The 21,919-nt window shown below is 28.4% G+C and overlaps 1 protein-coding gene across 3 annotated transcripts in view; it reads left to right on the forward strand.

Moving 5' to 3' along the window:
• Positions 1–21,919, forward strand: part of LOC100575319 — an 84,227-nt gene that overhangs the window by 47,436 nt on the left and 14,872 nt on the right. For all 3 annotated transcript variants that reach the window (XM_016807452.2, XM_003246965.4, XM_029487422.1), the window contains exons 3-4: positions 12,853–13,058; positions 20,311–20,446. In XM_016807452.2, the coding sequence (XP_016662941.1) occupies positions 12,853–13,058; positions 20,311–20,446 (342 nt within the window). The remainder of the gene's footprint in view (positions 1–12,852; positions 13,059–20,310; positions 20,447–21,919) is intronic.

Consider the following 21,919-nt stretch of genomic DNA (forward strand, 5'->3'; position numbering starts at 1 on the left):
AGAATCGGGAATTAAATTATTCGTCCTGCTGTACATACTGACTTACATACCGTATAACTAATAGAAAAATAAACCATGGACAAATAAAAGTATACCAAATATTAATAAATTATTAAAAATAGAGACTGAACGCCATATCCGCTGATAATCATTCATACATCAGAGCGACTTATCCGGTTTTTTGTTTATAATATGCGTTTTATGTAACATAAAAGTTATGTTCTAAAAATTACGTTATGCAACTCATTAATATTAAATATTTATATTACGATTATTTAATTTTACATGTTATTTATTTACAAATAATTCCTAATCTAAATCATGGCTAGTAAAGTAAATATTAAATATGTAATAAGTAGGTACAATAAAATTATTATTACCAAGGTATTTAACTAAAAATTTTTTTTTTTAAATTAGTATTACCTACTATTCTTATACAATGTGATTGTTGAATATTTACTGAATAAAATACGATGATATATTTAATACAACAAAATAAATATTATATCAATATAGGTACCTGATATCTATAATATAATATATTTATTTATTTATTTAAGCTTTAGTTATATTATATATTTTAAAAATACTGAAATTCTTGCTTATAAGAAATTGTCTCTTATATTTTATTCTCATATAAATATCTTTCAGAGCTGTTTATAGTTAATAGTTTTATGAGATCATCTCTTCACTTATTTTATCTCTATAAATGATTGATGAGACTTGTTACAGCAGATTCTCGACGAATAAATAAGTATGTTCAAACAACAATTTTTCAAGTGGTTTTTTACTAGTAATTACTATATCAGTATCTTCAGAACACATAAAAGAAATACATCCAATTTTGTTTATGGTATACATAATATTTAGTACTTATGTAACTTCTAAAAATTATTTTGATCGTTATTCGAAATTAATACAATTCTACTTGGCTCGTAGAGTTTCTATTGGAAAATTGGAAAAAGTTTTAATATATTTCTGTGTGTAATGTCTTGCAAGTTGGGCATATTGACTTGAAATATAGCATAGTATGCTATAAACTCAAAGTAGAACTTTTATGACGCAAAGACTTGTATAGGTATACCATTTCAAGCTTTAATTTCCCAGAAATTTTGAGCAAGAAAAAATATGTTACATTTAACTAATAACACATTTTAACCAATTAACGTCATTAATAATACAATAGTTACCTACTTATTTAATATTTTAATATAAGTATAATATATTTGAAATTAAATAATCATATTTTTTTTTTTGGGGGGGGGGGGGGGGGTAGATGGATATATGTAACTATAGGTAGATACAGATAATATTGTATGTGATTATAAAGGGAGTGGTCAACAATTACCATTAATGCTATTTAAACTACATAGATATTAAATCAACAGAATAAACTAAACCCTCGGTGTCCGTTAAGGGGATGTCTTACACCAGCCTTTGTTGTGAGTTTTGTTTTCTAGGGTACTGTCCGAGCCTTTGAGCTTGGCGTGAATGTTTTTAAATTGAATTTTGATCCAGACATTTATGAGAGGTGAATACCGTGTCGCTATGAATCTTTAGTATTCCTCTCATTAACCACAGTACTCTTAGGCATACCTATCTTTGGACATTTATCTTAAAGAATTTTGATCTATTTATTTTAGTAGATTAAGCTGACGTCCAAACAGGGCTATTATAAGGCTGTGGTAACAGGTTATCAGTGGACTGATTATTGAAGTGTATAGAGGAGGGATGATTTGGTTTGAAGTTTACTTAAGGGTAATTAATATTCCTCATCTTGGCATAGCCGGCCTGTGCGAGTTTTACGGTTATGAGGATATTCCATGTTAATTTTTCGAAAAGAAAGAAAGGTATTTGACTAAGACGTATTTTCTATTCCGTTTTAATATTTTATAAACTGGTTATCTATGTAAATGTTTGTAGGGTCGTTGTATCTTTTTAGGGTTAATATTTTAGCCACCATTTTTGTTAGGTTAATGTTTAACTTCCATTTTTTGAACCAAGCAGTGATTTCATATAATGAAGATTGTAGTATTCGGATTCAATAGAGCTTTCATGACTTCCTGTGCAAGTATTGTCGTTTCGTTCGAAAATATCACTAGTCGAGAATTATTGGGAGAATGGGAATGTCAATTATATAATATTAAGATGGTATCATCATAGGCGTACGCACGGGGTATGCAGGGTGTGCGCTTGCATACCCTGCGGGTAGACACGTCTTGTCTTATGGGGCACATAAATAGTGTCAGACGGACTCTCAGCTTATAATTTAGACTTGTGGTAAATGATTTAGCGATATAGATATGGTCATAATATTAACTTGTTTTCAAATTTTCTGTGAGTGGTTCTCAATGATTTAAGGAAATATGGGTTTTATTTTTAGTGTACCTAAGTATTTAGTATTTACTATTTAGGCACTCCCCCCCCCCCAAAAAAAACTACTATGCGTTAATAAGCAAATTACTTATCAGTTATCTGTTATCCTACCGACCTATCATGAGTCAGTGCAGTTGTTTGTTCTGCATAGTGCGCGGAGTAAAGAAAAATAAATCCAGCGTAATATTATTAAATATTTATATACTATGGCCATTTTTAAGGTCATTGCCTCAATATTTTACGGTAAAAAAAAAAAAAAAATAAGAAAAACTTATTATTTTCTAATAAAAAGTAATAACTATATATTTATAATGTAACACCATGTACTAGTGGTAAATCCAGAAATGTTTTATTGGGAATGAAGAGGGCCCAAAATTGTCTTTATAATTATGACTAAGCTGTCTAAATTGTAACATACTAACATAGTACATAAAAGCTTAAAGCAACAACATTTTTTTTGTCAAAAAGTATGCTAGGCACCAGGAGTATATAAATGAAAAAAATGGATCCAATATATTATGCATAATAGTTAATACAATACTATTTTTAGGGATTTGGTTTGGGGTTTCGTCCCCATCGCTATACCCCCCTCCCCATTGCAATCCAGGCCTGCCATCTTCAATCATTTTAAGTGCATTTATATCATGAGGGGCACATTTTATTAGCCGCATACTCTGCGAACAAAGTCTGTGCACGCCTATGGGTATCATACTATCATGCAATCGTGTGAATATTTTCTTATACTTGGAACTTAGAAGTATATAACGACAATATAAATATAGGAGGTACTTATCATTATTATTTATATGATATTATATTAAATATAAATTATTTAATATGAGCAATGATGATGTTTTTCTGCGCATATTGTGATAAGTCTATAACACAATTACAAATACAATGCGTATACTTCATAAATATTTAATAATACTTACTGAGTTAATATTTTAATAAGCGATTTAAATACAAAATATTGAAATAGATAGGTAAATTTATTTCGAAACAATTACAATGTAAAACAAGTAAGTACTTACCTGTAAAACTGACATAAAAGAAAAAAAATATGAAACTTACAGAAATGGATATTATAATAGAGCGGTTGAATTAGCTATTAGCTAGCAGATTTATTTTCTGACGTACTCGTATATCTGTGATGATATTTTTTTAAATCCATTATCCATACAATGAGCTTAGTAACCATAAGAACCCGACACGTCTATATAGCTATATAGATAATTTTGTAGGTGTTTCGTGTTTCAGACAAAACGCAAAAATCTTCTGTTCCTCTCCAATGACGTAATTGGAGTGTAGCAACACATGTATCACTTGCAGTACCTACCAAAGTATTTTTATGTGTTGCGAAAATATTGTTTTACATATTTTAAATATAAGATGCCTGTGCTATTTACGATGTTATTAGTCTAGGTATTCAATTATTTATATCAGATACCTGTTTAATTATGTTATTTATGTTAAATTTAGAATTTTAGCCTTTTCTAGAGTATTTTAAGTTAATAATATTTTGTTGAACAATTTTTTTAAAAAAATGTTGACACCTTCCATACACCTTTGTATCAGAGTATCAAATAACGGATTTTATTGAGAGAGTTAAATATCCATTATCCACTAGGTATCGTAAAAACATCGGAAACACCAAAAATTTGTACCAAATTATTCCACCAGTGACCCCATCTACGAGTATAGTCTATACTTGAATACTTCTATAGTTCGGCCAAGTGTTGGTATTCATCGACAGTGTTGAGAATAGATAACTAATAATTTATCTAGATAAAGATAAAGATGACTGTAATCATTTTTATCTAGATAAAGATAAAAATTAGTACATTTTTATCTAGATAAATATGAGATAATTTCATGTTTAATTTTGAAAATATTCAGGATACCTATTTGAGTCTACAGGTGAAAAAAAATACATAATTTAAAATTTTTTAAAGCAGAGGACAGAGGTCGTACAGATCGGTTAAGCGATAACTGAAATACCGGGAATTCTAATAGGGTTATATAAATATTAAATTGTTATAAATTACAATTATTATAATATTATTATGCTTGTGAGTCCAATATCCATGAATGTTGTTTTATTTTTGTCAGTTTAAAACAATAATTATTTTTCATACTTTGTACACAATTCTATGAAACGGGTATCAGCTAATGAGACCATCATCATTCGGTGGCAGCCGGCGGGTAGCAGGGACAGATGTTTTTGCTTTTGCTATTATTAGTTGTTCTTACAATCTTACCTACTACATGCCCATTACATATTTCTATTTTTTGGTTTTCTCATTTACGATGTAAAACTCCAGACTAACAATGAATATTAATAAATATTAAAATCATGGTATTATAATGCATATTAGTAAACGTGTTTTCTATGTAATAGATGAAAAATAGAAAAATGTAAAAATAAAATATTAAAAAATATTTTAATTTTTCAAATTTTTTTTTAGTTCATTTAAATAAATTATCTAGATAAGTACTCATAGATAACTAGACTTTTATCTAGATGAAGATAAAGATAACTGAGTAGAAATTTATCTAGATAAGATACAAGATAAATAATTTTTATCTAGATAACTTATCTAGATAGATTTATCTAGATATTTCCCAACACTGTTCATCGACTTCAAACGTAATTGTCTCAACAAATATGACATAACTTATATGTTACCTACTGTAAATTATTGCTAAGACATGTAAACATCGAAAATACAAGGCTGTTTATATAATATATAGTTAATCGTACGACTGCAGTGCAATTCATAAAATATACTGCTAATTGAATTAGCCGAGCAATTTTCACAATTTTTTTCTGCCCATTAAATAATTATTATAACATAGATGCATAAGATACCCTAATTATTACTATAAATATACCTGACTATTTTTTAACAATCTCTTCAAATAAAAAACATAAATATAAAATATTTTTTAACTGTTTTCAGAAACATATAGTTGTTAAGTTTTAAATTGTATATAGTGTTATAGTTTCATTTTTATATTAATGGATAATACGAAACGATAAGAAATATTATGCATGTTTGAGAGTTTGAGACCAGCTGCTTTAAACTACCTATATACAATATAACATATTTCTTTGTTATTTAAAATAAGATATGAGAATGATTGATGTCGTTTCATTAAACCAAAAACAAACATTATAGTATATCTTATGCGATAGGTACATGTATTAATAATTATTTTAAATTTATAAATCCGAATGTTTGTGTTGAATTCGCTGAAATGTGTAGGTATACGATATCTAAATAGTAAAAATTTATCTAATAGAACAGTTCTCGTTCAGGTAAGCAATTTTCTGACCTAACGATGTACGCGAACAAAGAAAGTGTACAAACTAAACTATTTATTTTAATATGCCAAAAATCAAACTTGATTCGGAATAAGAATATAATTAGAAATCAATACCTTCGTATCGTCATACACAATTTAATAATAAATTCACAAACGGATAGATCGTATGTCACGAAGACTATAAAGTTGTCATATTTATACAGCAGAAGTACATTTTTATATCATACGAAATTAATAAAAACGCATTTGTGTGGCATATTTATGTCAAACAATCACCACCCATCATACAGCTAAATTGTATTATGTCAAAAGAAAGTTTAATACGATGACTCAAAGTTCGAAAAAATAATCTTTAATACTCCCGGTATTATGTTCGTGTATTGTAGTTATTAAACTGCAGAATGAAAATATCAAGAATATAATAGTTAGGTACAATAAATAAATAGATAGTTACAATAAATAGTAACAATCATTTTATTTAATAATTATTCGTTTAGAACTATCAAATTAGGTGAACATTATAAAATCGTCTTTGCAATAATTACTCATCGTACAACATATAATAGCTTATAATTAAACCATAATAGATGCCACAAATCGTGTAAGTAAATGAACAACTATACCGATGTACGCTGTGGCTTTACATCGTGTACCAATATCCGGGGTAAATGCTTTCTTTGAATTGGAATAATTATTAACAAACCAAAACCTATAATACTTCAATAGCACGCATAGGTACGTGAAATTCCGGAACAGTACAGCAACGTCATATTATAAAAATAAAAATATTATATTTGTGCAGTTTTCAAAAAAATAAAATTATCGTTTCACCTGGCACTTTCGTAATAGTATTAATTATTCAATTAAAAACCTCAATTACTAATACACCTCGTTAGTATCGTGACGCACTCAAAATATAATTTATTGCGAAAAAAAATAATTGATCACCAAATTGTTATTACAAATATTTACGGCGGGATTGATTGGAATATACATATACAGTCACGCGACACGCATGAACCATTTTTCTCCTCAAAACAAACATTTTTCAACTATTTATTATTTTTTTTTTTCGTCCAAAAATGACGCTCGTACAGTTTATTAACATTTTAAAAATGGAGTGCAAATAAATTTATTCATAAGCCACTACAACACAATCAATGTCAGCCGAAATAGCTACCAAAACTTTTGCAACCGTTGTTTCGTAAATATAGGTAGTCATACTGCAGTACCACCTAACCATCATAAACATACTTACCTATATAGTTTATTTACCATTATTTTAATATTTAATAATTATTAATATTGTAAACAATATTGCTAGGTACCTACAATTTTGCTTCATGTAAGCGCGACCTATCTAAATGCATCGTGACCTTAATCGTTACTGTTTTCCCGGGGCTATAATATACAATGCATTATGAAAGATACGACAAAATGGAATAATGACAATATTAAAAAAAAAAAAAAAAAAAAAAAAAAAAAAACATTTTACATTATTATAAAGATTTTTAAACTCAAGACTAATGGTTTTGTAAGCGGCATGCGTATAATCTAAACTGTGTTTCCCTTCCAAAGTGCCGTAATCCTGTCTAAAAGAGTTATAATATTCAAAGTACCTATATACTCTTGAACTTCGAAGTACCCCTACCAACAATAAAAGTTAAAATAAAGCTACAACTTGTTTTCTGCGGTATCGTTTTTTGATCAAATACTCCGCGAAATGATAACATTTTATCGCAACAATAATGTTCATTATAATATATTATTATCCATCCAGCGTGACGGCAGTGGCGTGAAGCTAAGTAGAGAAAAAAGAAAATTCGAGTAGCCACTAACGCATATTAACAAGTCGAGCCAGAGTAGTACCATTGAAAAACCCCGTTAATATTTGTGCTAATCCGCTCTATAAGGCAAACGGCTGAACACATAAGGTCACACGAGGTATCAATCGATCACAAATATTGTGCAGATGTCAACGGGGAAACTCGCGAGCGGATTGGTTGGATGGCTGAAAAGTTACAACCAAAAATGTTCAAGTACTATTAAGTCACTTTTTAGTCTTTTATGTGGTATGCGCCGACCAAATTTCTTATCCCAACCGGACTGTAATCTCAGTCCCATGCATAATAATTTCCGCATCTAGTCGCGGTTGGTTGCAATCGGAAATATTAAGCAACCAAACGAAATTTTCTAAGAATAAATTGGAGTTCAAGAGCGTTCAATAAGTTTCACGCGTACAATATTCAAGCGAAACGTACCCGACCCGTATCGGATTCAGACTTGGGTACGAATCGGTACGTAACTATTCCTATCGATGCGTAACTATTCCATAACGAAAGGTATCGAATTTTTCTTCTTGAAAATCTTCAAAGCTCGGTAGTGGAGGTAACGCACTGACTCACACTTCATCAAATACCTATACAAACTATTATAAACAATTTAAATACTAATGAATTTAAGAAATTACTTAGCCCTTTTTCGATATCACAAATTTTCTAACTTGAATTTTTTTTTTTGAAGTTTTTTTAAACGTATTGTTTTTGTTAAGATATTGTATACATACAGACGAAATGTATACGTATTGAAAATATTAAATAATATGCCATAATACCTATGTATTATTATTATTAGATAGGTACGCGAATCATTTTGACATTGAATAATTTCTATAAGATACGTTCAGCATAATATTAAAGCATAAACGAATAAAATATCTTTTGTATTAATCAATTAAAAAAACATTTGGACCATTAAAATACGCCTATATTATTATAATTTCTCTCTTGATACTCTTTATAAAATCATTAAGTTAGGATCTCTGCAACCCTAATCAGCCTAATGAGGCAAACTTTTTGGATAAGCAAAACAGGTTAATATAATAAACGATTTATTAAAATGTACATTTTTCAAGCCGATTTTTACAAAATAAATAAATCTTTCTTTATTTTCACGATTATCTCGTTTAAGTATTTATTCTTTTCACTATAAAAATATAAAATTAAAAAAAATAAGCATTGCGTAATTAATTTTAATACGCAACGCTTAATTTTCATAAAAAAATCATTAAAAAAAAAATCAATGCAGTGCATTGATATTTAAGTACTTACGCACAATACGTAGATAATGCAGTAAGACCTCCTCTTACGTACACCTCTAAGGCTCTAAAAAGCGAACACCTCCAAATAGTGGACGTTTTTTTAGGAACAAGCTGCAAACTTTTTACGAAAGGAACCCTCTGAATAGTGGATAGGTACATCTAAATAGAACATTTTAACGTCGGAGAGTATCCGGTATTAAGATACTATAATATTATGGACGCAAAATACAAACCTCATTTTCCCAAAATATATTTATGAAATTATTATTACGACAGTGAAACACAATAGTATATTAAGTCAAAATGAGATAATAATAATATAATGAGCAGTTAAACAGCTGTGGGTCTCTGGTGATATGGAGTGTGGACTTGATGGTCCGTTTAAGACGTTTGGTATAAAACGTTGTTTTCACTACTCGAGTAGAGACATTTATTTTTTCGAAGACAAACAACGAAAACAAAAAACCGAGAGTAAACCCGTTCATTTGCGGCCATCATTTAGGTATGTATTATAATATACGGTGACAATAATTTAGGCCAGAGAGTGGTAACTCGAATTACCAGTGCACTAATACCGGTGCCAGGCACGTGTACAGGGGGAAGTTTTGGGGGTTCAACCCCCCCCCCATCGATTTTTTTCGTTTGTGTGCATGCCTAATCGGTGCATAAAAACACAATGCGTAATTTTTTTATAAGCCACAACATAGTATTATAAATTTAGACTTTATCTAAAAAACATTTCATACCATTTCTTCAAAAAATATAAATATATATTGGGGAACCGACCTCTCTTGTATACGCTACTGATTTACCTATATAATATATATTATATATTGTATCCATTTATAATAATAAAATTGCCAAAATAGCATTGAATAAAACATCAAATGATTATGACTGAAATATTTGATTATAAAATATAATCTTTAATCTCTCTTACTCTCTGGTTGAGCTAGACAATTACCCAGGTATAACAATAACACATAGTCACAAATATAGAGTGATCATGCTCACGCCCAGATATGTATCGTTTGACAATGTTTTTATTAAAATAATGATTTTTGGACTTTTAATTTTACTTAAACATCATGTTATTTAGCAATACTTTTTTTCAAACCATTCAAGAAGAATCTAGTAGTGATACAAACTTCTTTTTTAAAATGAAAACCGCCTTTTTTTCTGTAAATTGTTACTTGGATGATTTTTTTCGACGCATCTAAATCGAAATTTCAACGAGTAGTTTCTCAGTTATTAAGCGTTGTGGAGTTGTGTGCTAGAGATAATAGTCCTGAATTATTATGGTTCAACGTTAAATATAAAGTGTAGAATATATTAAATATATAATATAATAGTCCTGACTCCTGAATTATTATGGTTCAACGTTAAATATAAAACGTAAAATATATTAAATATATAATATGTAATATATTATATTCTATTTATATAGTACCTATTACATATTTTACTCGAACAATTTTGAAAAATTATAGGTCACACATTTTTCACATAAGTACTATAATTTTAAAATTCTATATTTTAAAATCATCATAATATTATATCCATATGTCCCAACCTATTATTATGGTCTATTTTCCATAGTCTCATTCTTATAGTATCCTTATTACATAACGTATTCGTTCAAATTTCAAATAAGGTACATCAACATTAACAAAAAAAATCAGTTGCTTGATAAATTATAGTAAAAAAGGGTACTTCTAATTTGAAAAAAAGAAGTTTGTATTCCCACACTTCATTAATGGCGTGAAAAAGTCCAAGTATGTAGGTGTTTAAAAATATGGTCATAAAAGAATAATTCTTAAGAAATCTAAAAATCAGATTTTAAATAAATAAATTATTGTCAAAAGTAAAATTCGTGATGATCATGACCGGTGAATCACCCCCTATAGTGCATAGGGAAATGCACTAATCGGAAAAATGCCGTGTCAGTAGCAGTATAACAAAGAACCTCGAACGAACGCGGGGTTTCGAGAAAAACCCATTTCAAAATGGAAATGAGCACAAATAATATAATAATCATCTATATATGTGTAAATGTGTTATATTATATTTCCCATTAAATTGTTACGAGATGGCAATCAAATTACTGCTGCAGTTGCAGTATGATAGTTGGAAAGATATTATTATTAACGTCATACTCACTATAGGTACAATAAATTATATTTTGGCTCAAATTTATGAAATTTATATCGGAAATGATATCGTTTTTTTCCGGATGCACTTGTGTGACCATCCACCCACATGTATATAATATATATATATAATATACGTCATACCTATGTTATGTATATAATATATAGAAGAAAAAAAGGCACTGCACATATCGTTCCACCCCAACTGTTCGTAAGTATTATATGACGTCATACGAAAGTCGCAAAACGGTTCACCATATAATATGTCTGACACCAGTTATCCGGTGTACCGATGGCGGTGGTGGTGGTGGTGGCTAACGTGGTCCTATGCGTATACCAGATAGTATATACCACACCCCTGCAGGGGGTTGTTTTCTTCCGCAGTCTTTATCCGTCGCCGCGTTTTATTATGATAATTACACCACAAGGTGGTGCGGTGGCGTATATTATTATGTGTTTGTATAAATTATTATTTACAACCGGATGATTTATACCGTGTTGGCGCAACGTAATAATTCATCGGGCTATGCCAAGGCCATGCAGAGCTTTAGAAAATATATAAATGAAAAAAACCAAAATCATTCTTTACTAATAGTACCTATACACACGTCCCCGAATACAACGCAAAACTTGGCCTCACGCGAAAGCCGATATATTTCTGTGTGGTTGTCAAACGCAGTTAAAATCAACCGTTATATATACCTAGGTAGGTAGTGTGATGGGAACAAACCGCCATGCCACGGTGGTGGCGGCGCTCATAAAATTAAAAACCAACACCTGGAAAAATGAATCGGAAACCCTATATAGACGATAAATCTCGAAACTATAAATCACTTTCGTCCCAACGCAAAACAATAGGCATCGGAATATAAAGGTTTTTCGAGCTGTTGTCATATTAAATACACATATTTTACGCTATATAATCTACGTGTGTGTGTCTGTTGTATTTAATTAACCCGCGTGCATAATTTTTAGATAAAATTATATTTTTACAAAGTATTTTATTAATCACAAACACGGAATATTTTTTTATTTAAACGATTGTGTCCATGTAATATTATGATCACTAATTTCATTCAAATATATCTATGCCATTGTTCCGATCCAAACCGTGTAAGTTAAGAAATCTTACACATAATTTTTAAATGGTGTGAAAGATAAATTAACCACAATACTAAAATTCAAGTACACAATAATCATAGAAGTCAATGGACAATACATCTTATTAAAATTTAAAATTACAGTTTAATATGATAATATGATACTTAGTGTCTACATCATTTGTATGCCCAACAGAAAATTCGCTAAAACTAATAAATTTCAACATTTTATTTGAAAATTATACGTTTCATATTAAGTGCCTATATATTATATCCACTAATATTGTATTCAAAATAAAAAAAACAGCAGTAATAGGATCCACTATTATAGCACATAAGCAAATATTAAATTAAGCTATGATTGGGTTCGCTCGTAAAATTAAGTCTGATCACATCAGTAAAGTGTCATTGTTTTGAAATATGAAATATTGTCATTATATTATACATATTATGAATGTGTATAAATTTATATTCAATATTGTATATAAAACACACGATATTGCAAATTGCATGTGACAATAATGGTGGGATTTATATTGGTTCTTGTGCAATCCCCGCCATTTTTACTATACAAAGACGTTCACAGCGAAAGAAACTCAAAGGGGAGAGGTAGTTTCAAACCTCCTCGTCCCTGTGCAGTGCATATAGGTACCTTTGTTTCGTATAGGTGTACAGTAAAGATAGAAGTAATAATAATAATATATTTATTTTAAATTACTTTTAACTTTTGAGGATAATAGTAACTTTTGTTTGCAAGTGTACATTGTAGTATATTATTGTTTTTATTGACTTACAGAATGTGTTGGCTTAAGGGACTTGAAAATCCACGTCCCAGTGGCAGTACGATCTGGATCCATACTGCGAATGAACTGTACATACGATTTGGAAAATACGGCACTGTATTCAATAAAATGGTATCTGAGGGATCAAGAATTCTATCGATACGTGCCAAAAGAATCGCCTCCCACCCGTGTTTTTCCAATGCCTGGGATTATAGTTAATGTGAGTAAGAATAAATGATTTTAACCCCCTTCTATACTGTACCCATTATACCGTATTCAACTGAAAATCGAATAGGTTAACGGTTGTCGGTTTAAAATAATTTCATTCAAATGGTCCAGTATAGTAAGTTCAAGAGTTTAAAATGTCAATTGATTTTGAGCTAACTATATTTTGAATTTTTTAATCATTTTCAGAAATTTGATTTTTTTTTTATTACTTTTTACTCATATTTTTTTCAATACTATAAGTGTATTAAATTATTTATTTTAGAAATCGAAATTACTTTCATAGTTTCGTATATCGAGGAACTTTATATTATATAATTTATTAAGTAAATTACTTAAATAATAATTGTATAGATTTATTACATTAGTTGATTAGTTAAAAATTTCCATATTCTATATTTGCATTTATAAAAAAAACTCCAAAATATATTCTGCTTTGAAATATAAAATTATAAGTGGGGAAAGTAGGTAACCGTTCTGATGTACAGGCTGTGTACGAGTTGATTCCCTTATTGTTGTATATCAGTAATGAAAATAACAGGTATTTTAATCCGAGAAAAATAAATTTTATGAGAGAGGTAATTAACAAGTATACTGGTAATCTCATCACCAGATATCAGCTTTTAAAAACAATGTGTTTAACTTTTTTACCTAGTGCAAACTAAAATGCAATTCACTAATTGTTGTTTACTATGATTTACTTTTTTACAAAATATTTGGCAATGAATACCCAAAATATTTAAAATAAAAATATTGTATGATGTTCCACAATGATTTTCAAAATATGAAAAAACTAAAAAGAAGAACGTTTTTTAGCGATTTGTCAGCCAACCTCCACATGATGTCTGTCTCTTGGATAGGTAACGCTAATAGGTTGAATTGTTCATTCAACGTATTATCATATAAATTTATTATATTAATAATGTACAACAATAGGGGAATCAACTAGTACAAACCTGTTAATAGCCAGGAAACTAATACGTAAAGTAAGTCTCGATAATCAACCTAACAACAGTGGATGTACAGTAGCTGTCAAGTGTACCTTGTCAGTTCTCATTGAGTGTAAGTCACTATGTAATGTATATTGTGATAAATTTGATCTCAATGATAAATCATTGCGAACAAAAAACGATTCTGATTGAAGAAGGTCTGTCAGTCTAAATATTACTAAGTAATAATATATAAGTATAATATTATTAAATATTACCCCTACCTCTGACGGCGGATTCCCTTTAAAAATATATTTTTATTTGTGATTTAAATCTTACATCAAATAAATTACAAATTGGAACATTATTCAGGGTAAAAGTGGGATAAGTATGCTTACACAATCACTGTTTATACATTACAAATACATTAGACATTATGCATAAAATTATAAATGGAACCCTTAAAACTATATGGAGACATTGTCCCCCCCCCCAGGAATTTGTTCCCACTTAATAAGCCCTGGATAAATGCAACGAATTATCATTAAGTTCAAACTTAATACATCCATTAAAGTGACTTACTCAACGATGAGGTACCTACAATCGAAATATTATTCTACTACTCAGCAGAGTGATTGTCCCTGTTCTTTTATCTCGCATTAAGCAATTAGGTTTAAAATATATGTTTTTAATCACTGTCAATTCTAATCATAATAATGAATTCCAAAAAAACATTATTAAATATTTATTTTGACTACATCAATTGGTGGGTTATACACATTACAGACGAATAAATTAATCGATAACGCCATGTAGACATATGGGGACATTACTTTTGATTTTATATAATACCAGGGCAAGTTTGCGGTTTAGTTTTAATTATATTTGTGCACGTACTGGTTCATTAAAATAACTTCTATAGTCTTACATTACAATGCCAGGTTTTTACATTTATTATTGAACTAATGCCAAATATGAATTTCTGTGCCATTTGTTTTGTGTATACACACGTGCATAACAAATATAACGAGTGATTAATTATTTTAATATTTTATGTACGGTACCTATTTAGAAAAGAAAATAATAATGAACAGTATTGTATTTACGTGTAAGGTTTTATACTCGTGAATCGTGCATGCATGATCACGTCATACAAAGGTGTATTCAAAGGTATACAATTGCTTGTGGTAGGTCGCCTACCGGACGGACGTCGGTTATAACAACAAATTTTTAATTTTAGTTTTAACCGACCGATAGGTAATTAAAAATGTATATTGCCGTTTCAGCAACAGTATTAAATTATTATTTATTTACTTGTAGGTACAAACTTCGCAGCGTTACTATAACTGACCTCTGTAAAAAAATACGAATACAAATTCATAAATACTATTAATTCAGTCGAATTGTATGGGTAATAATATATTGTATTGTGATGAGATTTACGATTCGTTTTCACAACTAGTTTTCAGCCATAATCATTGATAAAAACTACAAAGGGAAAATATTATAGAGAGAAAGAGAGCACTATTGATAAATGTGATCTAATAAAATACAAAAGGAAGGGATTATGGTCTATAGTGTTCAACAACTTCTATATCGAATCAAGTAAAAGTTTTATGTAGCTCCGTTCTGTTGGACTATATGTACGATGAATAGAGCCAGTTTTATATTTCATTTGATTTTTGACGATTGAACTCTTTATTAGATTGTTTTTTTCCTTTCACTTGTATTGATTCATGTATCGTTTCTGAAAACCCATTTCGTGTTTAATTTAAATTCAAAAATAGGGCTAATAATATTCTGTAAGTGTTATTGTTGTGAATTTGTAATAAATTATATTGTAAAAAATTTGATGTACAAGAATAAAAAAATATTGCAATTATTGATGACAAATCTTAAATCATAATAGTAATAAATAATAATACGAGTATATATCATTATAATTTATCATGCAGTATTAAAAAAACAATATATTAATAATAAAACTACCTATAGTCAAAACAATTTTAAATTATACAAAAAAATATATATCAACTTTATACATTATATACACTTGATACATTATATCTTCAGTGTCAGCAATCAGTCATTCTCAGTATAATGACTGGGTACCTAATCATTATTGACAATATTGACTATTGTAATAATCGAACGTAACTATCTATCTATTACACTATCATAACAATACATCTTTCCCCGGTGGTCTTGTTATTATTAGTTATTTTTACAATAGTAATTAATAACAAAATGTTAAGTATACAATAAAATCATTACTATAGTTGTATAAATCGTTTCCCTTGTTCTTGGCTCTCTTTCTTGAACACCTAAACTACAGTTTGGTTCCATTGGTTGAACTAGTTTCTGACTTGTTTCGGTTTTGTCTGGCTGAAATTGTGTTTATCATCGTTGATTATTTTAAACTTTCAAAGTGAGATGCATTTCTTGTTATTCATTTACTATCCTTCTGTATGCTGTAACCATTGTAGTGGAAAAAACTCATATATTATCCTTTTTCGACCGCGTCATTGTAGTAATCGAACATTATATATAATATATAGATTATAGATATATATCATTTATATCGTATTATTTTTATTACATTGTAATATAGTAAATAGGTCTTATCATAATTATATGATTACAACAACGACTAATTAGGTTAGGCAATGTTGACATTACTAAAATTGGTATTCAATGCGTGGTAAATATTTAATTTATTTATGATCTTATTAGTTAAATAATATTTTAATACTATATTAATGTATTATTACATTATTACACTATAATTATCTATTAGTTACATTATCTATTACTATTATAGTATTATACACTATTCCTAGAATAAAAATGATACATTGAAATAATGATTTACATTTTTTTAAGTAATCCATAACATATTTAATTGACAAAATCTATATAATAATTATTAAGTAGGCCTATTTGCCTACGTAATATGACATACTAAAAGAAAAAATGAACACAAAATAAATGATACTAATAATATTACAAAAAAAATTGTTAACAACCTAGACACCAAGTTGTCAATAATTTGTATTTTTAAAAATATTTTATACATTTGTATCTACTTCTTGGCTCTAAGATAAACTTTAATTTAAAAAATATTTATTTTATTTTAAAACTAATACGCGTTTCTAATGTTAATGTAATATTTAATAGAAACACTAAATATCTGAGTAAAAACCAATATAAATATTTTAACAGTAAATAGAAAAGTTTGTAATCTTTTTACTTTATTTAGAAATGAACTGCAGCTGATGTACCCTATAACGTGATATGTAGCTATGCCGCAATAACATTGTTTGAATTCCCGTGTAATTTGCATAAGCACTTTCAGTAAACAAAAAAAAAAGAAAGAATTATTGAAGCAATCCATTGAATCAAAGCTTTAGACCACTTAGTTTTTCTGCACATATAGATGTAAAAGTAAATTTTCCATTAACCTATTTAAATATTTAAAACTCCTTCAGAAACTGTATAGATTATTGTGATAACGTTTTTTTGTTGTACCTAATTTGTATTATTTAAAAAAAAATACTATGTACTTTATGCATACAATCATTTATTTAATGACCTCAATAAATTATGTAACAGTAATTCAGTTTATTTTTATCTTAATCCAACCATTTATACCTACTTTTATATTATTAACATTAAATAAATAGTATTATGAAATTCCAGCTCGTAATATTGAATATTACAAGAAATTTTTAAGTATAATAGGTATAATAGGTTAGGTACACTGTTATAGACCATACACTAGAAACAACTTAAAAAATAGAGTACCTATAAAAAACTTTATTTCAACGGTGTTGTTATGAAAAAAAAATTAATGGCTGTATTAATGTAGTAAGGTTCCAAGACCTTTCGTAATTTTGCATTTCCAAACTGCCTGTTCTTAGATTTAAATTTTTATGTTAGATATCCTGATAATTTAACTCAAATTTGATCATAAGATAGTGTGCACATACACTGTACGACTTCGTTCTTTCTCCAAAAATCGAGTGAAATTACTAACAATTATATTGATTGCTGATATGATATTGATTATTGACCTCAAAAACTATACCAAAATATTATGAGCAAAGAAAGCATAACAAAATCACAAATATGGATTTTTAAACTCAACTCAGTAAACTTATACAAAAACAACTTTTTCAAATGTATTTTCCAAATATTTTTTATTAAATAACAAAGTTTTTTTGTTCAGATGTAGCGGTATTATTCAATTGTAGGTATAGGAGACCTGGGCAAAGAGAAAAAGGTTAATTTAAGTTGTCAAAATATGATAGGTACTAATATTTTACACAAATAACTTTTATTTTCATATTTAGGTAGGTACTTTAAAAGAGTTGTAAAAATGGTATGCTTCGACTTTGGAAAATTAAATAAGAATATTTTAAAATGTAACACATTAGTTACTTTTCCTTGCGTACCCACCAGGCAAAGTGAAAACAATTTAAGTGAATATTATATAAGTATAATAAACTTTATTGCACCACAATTTTTTTTTATTGGCAGTTTTAACATGTTATTACTATTACATTTGTATTTATAATTATTATAACTAGATACCAATATAGTTTATAACAAAATAATTAAAAATATACTGACAGTAGGAAAAGTGAATTACGTTAAACAACCAAATAAATACTTAAACTTTCCATCTAAATATTTAATATATTATTATTAACTCAAAATAAGTATGAACAAATTTAAGTTTACAAAAATCATAAATATTGATATATTTAAATATTTTATATTATTCATAATATTATATTAATGCTGCACTTAGTCTGGATTTTTTTTTTTTTTTTGGATAAAAATAATTTATATTTGTTAAGTCACAGCAAAATATCAAGCTCCTTATAAAAAGGTATATTTCTCATTCCAGTAATTTTTTTTAAAATAATAAGTTATAAGTATACAAGTTAAGAAATTCCATCACTAATGAATTAATAGATTTAAAACTTGGTTTGTTTTACTTATACAACTAGATTTAATTAAATCTTCTTATCACTTTTTAAGTCGTGTCTAAGAGATTACCACCTACTTACCACACCCGAGTTTTGTATCTCGCTGTCTTACAAACGTTCAACGTTGAAAATTTGTGTTTAACATTGCCAATTTTGTGTTGTTAGTTATAATATTATAGTGAATTGGCCCATTATCACTATTTAAGCCTTAAAGTAAGAATATTATCTGTTTTATCGATATTTCATATTTTTAAGCGAGATACGAGTATGTGAAATATCAAATTTGAACAAAATGCTAATATCTCGCTTTAATATTAAAATATAAAAAAAAAAATTGACAGAAAAAAACACATTCTTGGGTACCTTTAGGTTTTATAATAGGTAAATTCTCTATTAAATTAAAACCATTAAACACCACATTGGAAATTCTGAAAGCAACCATGGTATGTAGTACTTTATAAGACTAAGGCAACACTTGCGGGTGCGATGTCTTCTTACGTATGATAAAGGTGATCCGTATTTACGCTTGTGTTGATATGCTTACAGTGTTATATCACTGACTTACTGTACACAATAATCGTATTGTTATATTTTAAGTGTTATTGACATTATTCACTTTGCCCGTGCTCCTCTACTTAATATTAATCATGTAATCGTATATTGATATACTGTATAAACTAAGCTAATAACTATACTTCATAATTATAAATAACTAATATTACTTTTATTTTTTTTTAAATTTTAAGCATATGAATAATGTGGCTTTGACCTGTATAAATTATATTAAATAGAAAATCAAAAAGCTTAATACTCAACTAAAATAATTCTTATGCTCATTGTTTTAAATTGTATTCTGTACTACCATAATTAAATTGACACTTAACTAATGTTTTAACTATATTTAACCAAAATTGATATGCTTTGTCATTAAAAAAAATGTAAAAGTTTAATATTGCAAAAATAATTTAATTGTATATTAAAGAACACGCTGAACATACTATAGTTAGTTCCTATAGGTATAAACATCTATACCGAATGATCCATTTAAAGTAAGATTTAATTAAATTAAATTAACATTTAATCATTATTTCAAAAACTCTAAATTTTTTTAAAAACCTTTCTTATAGATAATTATTTACTTAATTAAATCTTTAAAAAAACATTAATATTTATTATTGGGATGTTACACATGGTGAACATTTTAATATTTTAATGTAGTAATTAAATCTATACACTATGACACAATGCATTATATATGACGTATACAAATTACAGATTAAAAGTTTAAATTGGCCAATTTGATGAAATGTAATTTTGTATTTAGGTACAAGAATCCGACGAGAACAAAGTAACCATTGTGAACGTCCAAAGGGAATTGACGGGATATTATAAATGCGAAGTCTCAGCGGACGCGCCGTTATTCCACACCGGTATTAAGACAAAACTCACATATGTCACTAGTAAGTAAAATTTTTTTTTTAATAAAAAAAAAAAAACAGGGATTTCGCTTTTGCTGCATAATAGTTATAGAATTTTAGTGTACCTCGTCCGTGACACTCATTGTAATTCTAATTTAAAGATAAATCATAAACCAACTATACGAAAAATAATTCTGAACATATAAGACGAACGAGTCAGCAAATATTTAGTGAATATAAAATATACTTGGTAAAAATATTAATTTTACGGTTATTTCTTTCTGAGTTACAACAATAACAAACGAAAATTGTTAGGTACTATAGTTGAAAACTGGTTATTCCCGTTTTCCTATTGTTTTTTGATGATTTTCTGAAAAGTATTTATTAGGATTTTCCTACTTTTAACCCCCATCCCTCCCCCACTGTTTCCTACAACGTACCCACTAGATTGAATTTGGTACCAGAAACCAACCCCCTAAAGTTGAAGAAAACAGCAACCTATTTACTCCAATACGAGATGACAAACCATATTAAAAAAAAAAATCAGTTCTTTAAAAAAAAACCAATATATTCCTTGCTACGCTCATGAACTAAACGGTTAGATCAATATTCTAACAACGTAAGCGAATTAATATGTACCTCAGGTTAGGTACAGTACCTGATATCGTATTATTATTGTTTAAAAAGTGCATAAACTACTAACACCAATTATACTGCAACCAGCACCCTGTCCCCTGAAACCCACCAAGCCTACAATAATAATAATAATAATCATCATCATCATCATATTATTATTATTATTATATTCTTACTATTGCAAAACCATATTACAACGTGAAAGGAAATTCCAAAGTTATTAATACGCACACTTCTGCAGTTCTGCAAAATGTTTAATTATTACATCGTTGTTCGACGACTACACACTGTTCCATAATATTATATGTATATTATATTCCATATAATATGTGTGTATATATGTCTATATACTACACATATAAATGTATATGTGCGCGTAATATATGTATATATATAGGTATACATCATGAATAGCGTTTGAGCATATTATTTTAAAGCACAAAACCGGGATGATACCATTGTTATGTGTTATATACATGTATATTGCGCATATAGTATAATGTGTATATGTATTTACTACTACTGTTGCTGCCATCAATTTACACTCCCGTTTCCAACTGGGTAATAATAATAATAATAATAATAATAATAATAATAATAATAGTAATAATGTTGACGGTGGTGGTGGTGATGTTGGAGGTGGTGGTGGCAAAATTTCTCTATTGTCCCCGACCGTCCCTTTGGAATCGGTTTGTAGGATCGTTTACATTTACAATTATTATTATTATTGTTTTAAGTCCTAATCCACGTCGCGACATCCAAATGTCAACACATCACAGCCGTCTGCTATACTGATAGATCGTACAGACATACGGTTTAAGACGTGCTCTCAAAAAATCAAAACGAACGAATTTAATCAAACCTCAAAGTTGTTTAAGA

The sequence above is a fragment of the Acyrthosiphon pisum genome, chromosome A1, assembly GCF_005508785.2.
Source record: "Acyrthosiphon pisum isolate AL4f chromosome A1, pea_aphid_22Mar2018_4r6ur, whole genome shotgun sequence".
NCBI lineage: Eukaryota > Metazoa > Arthropoda > Insecta > Hemiptera > Aphididae > Acyrthosiphon > Acyrthosiphon pisum.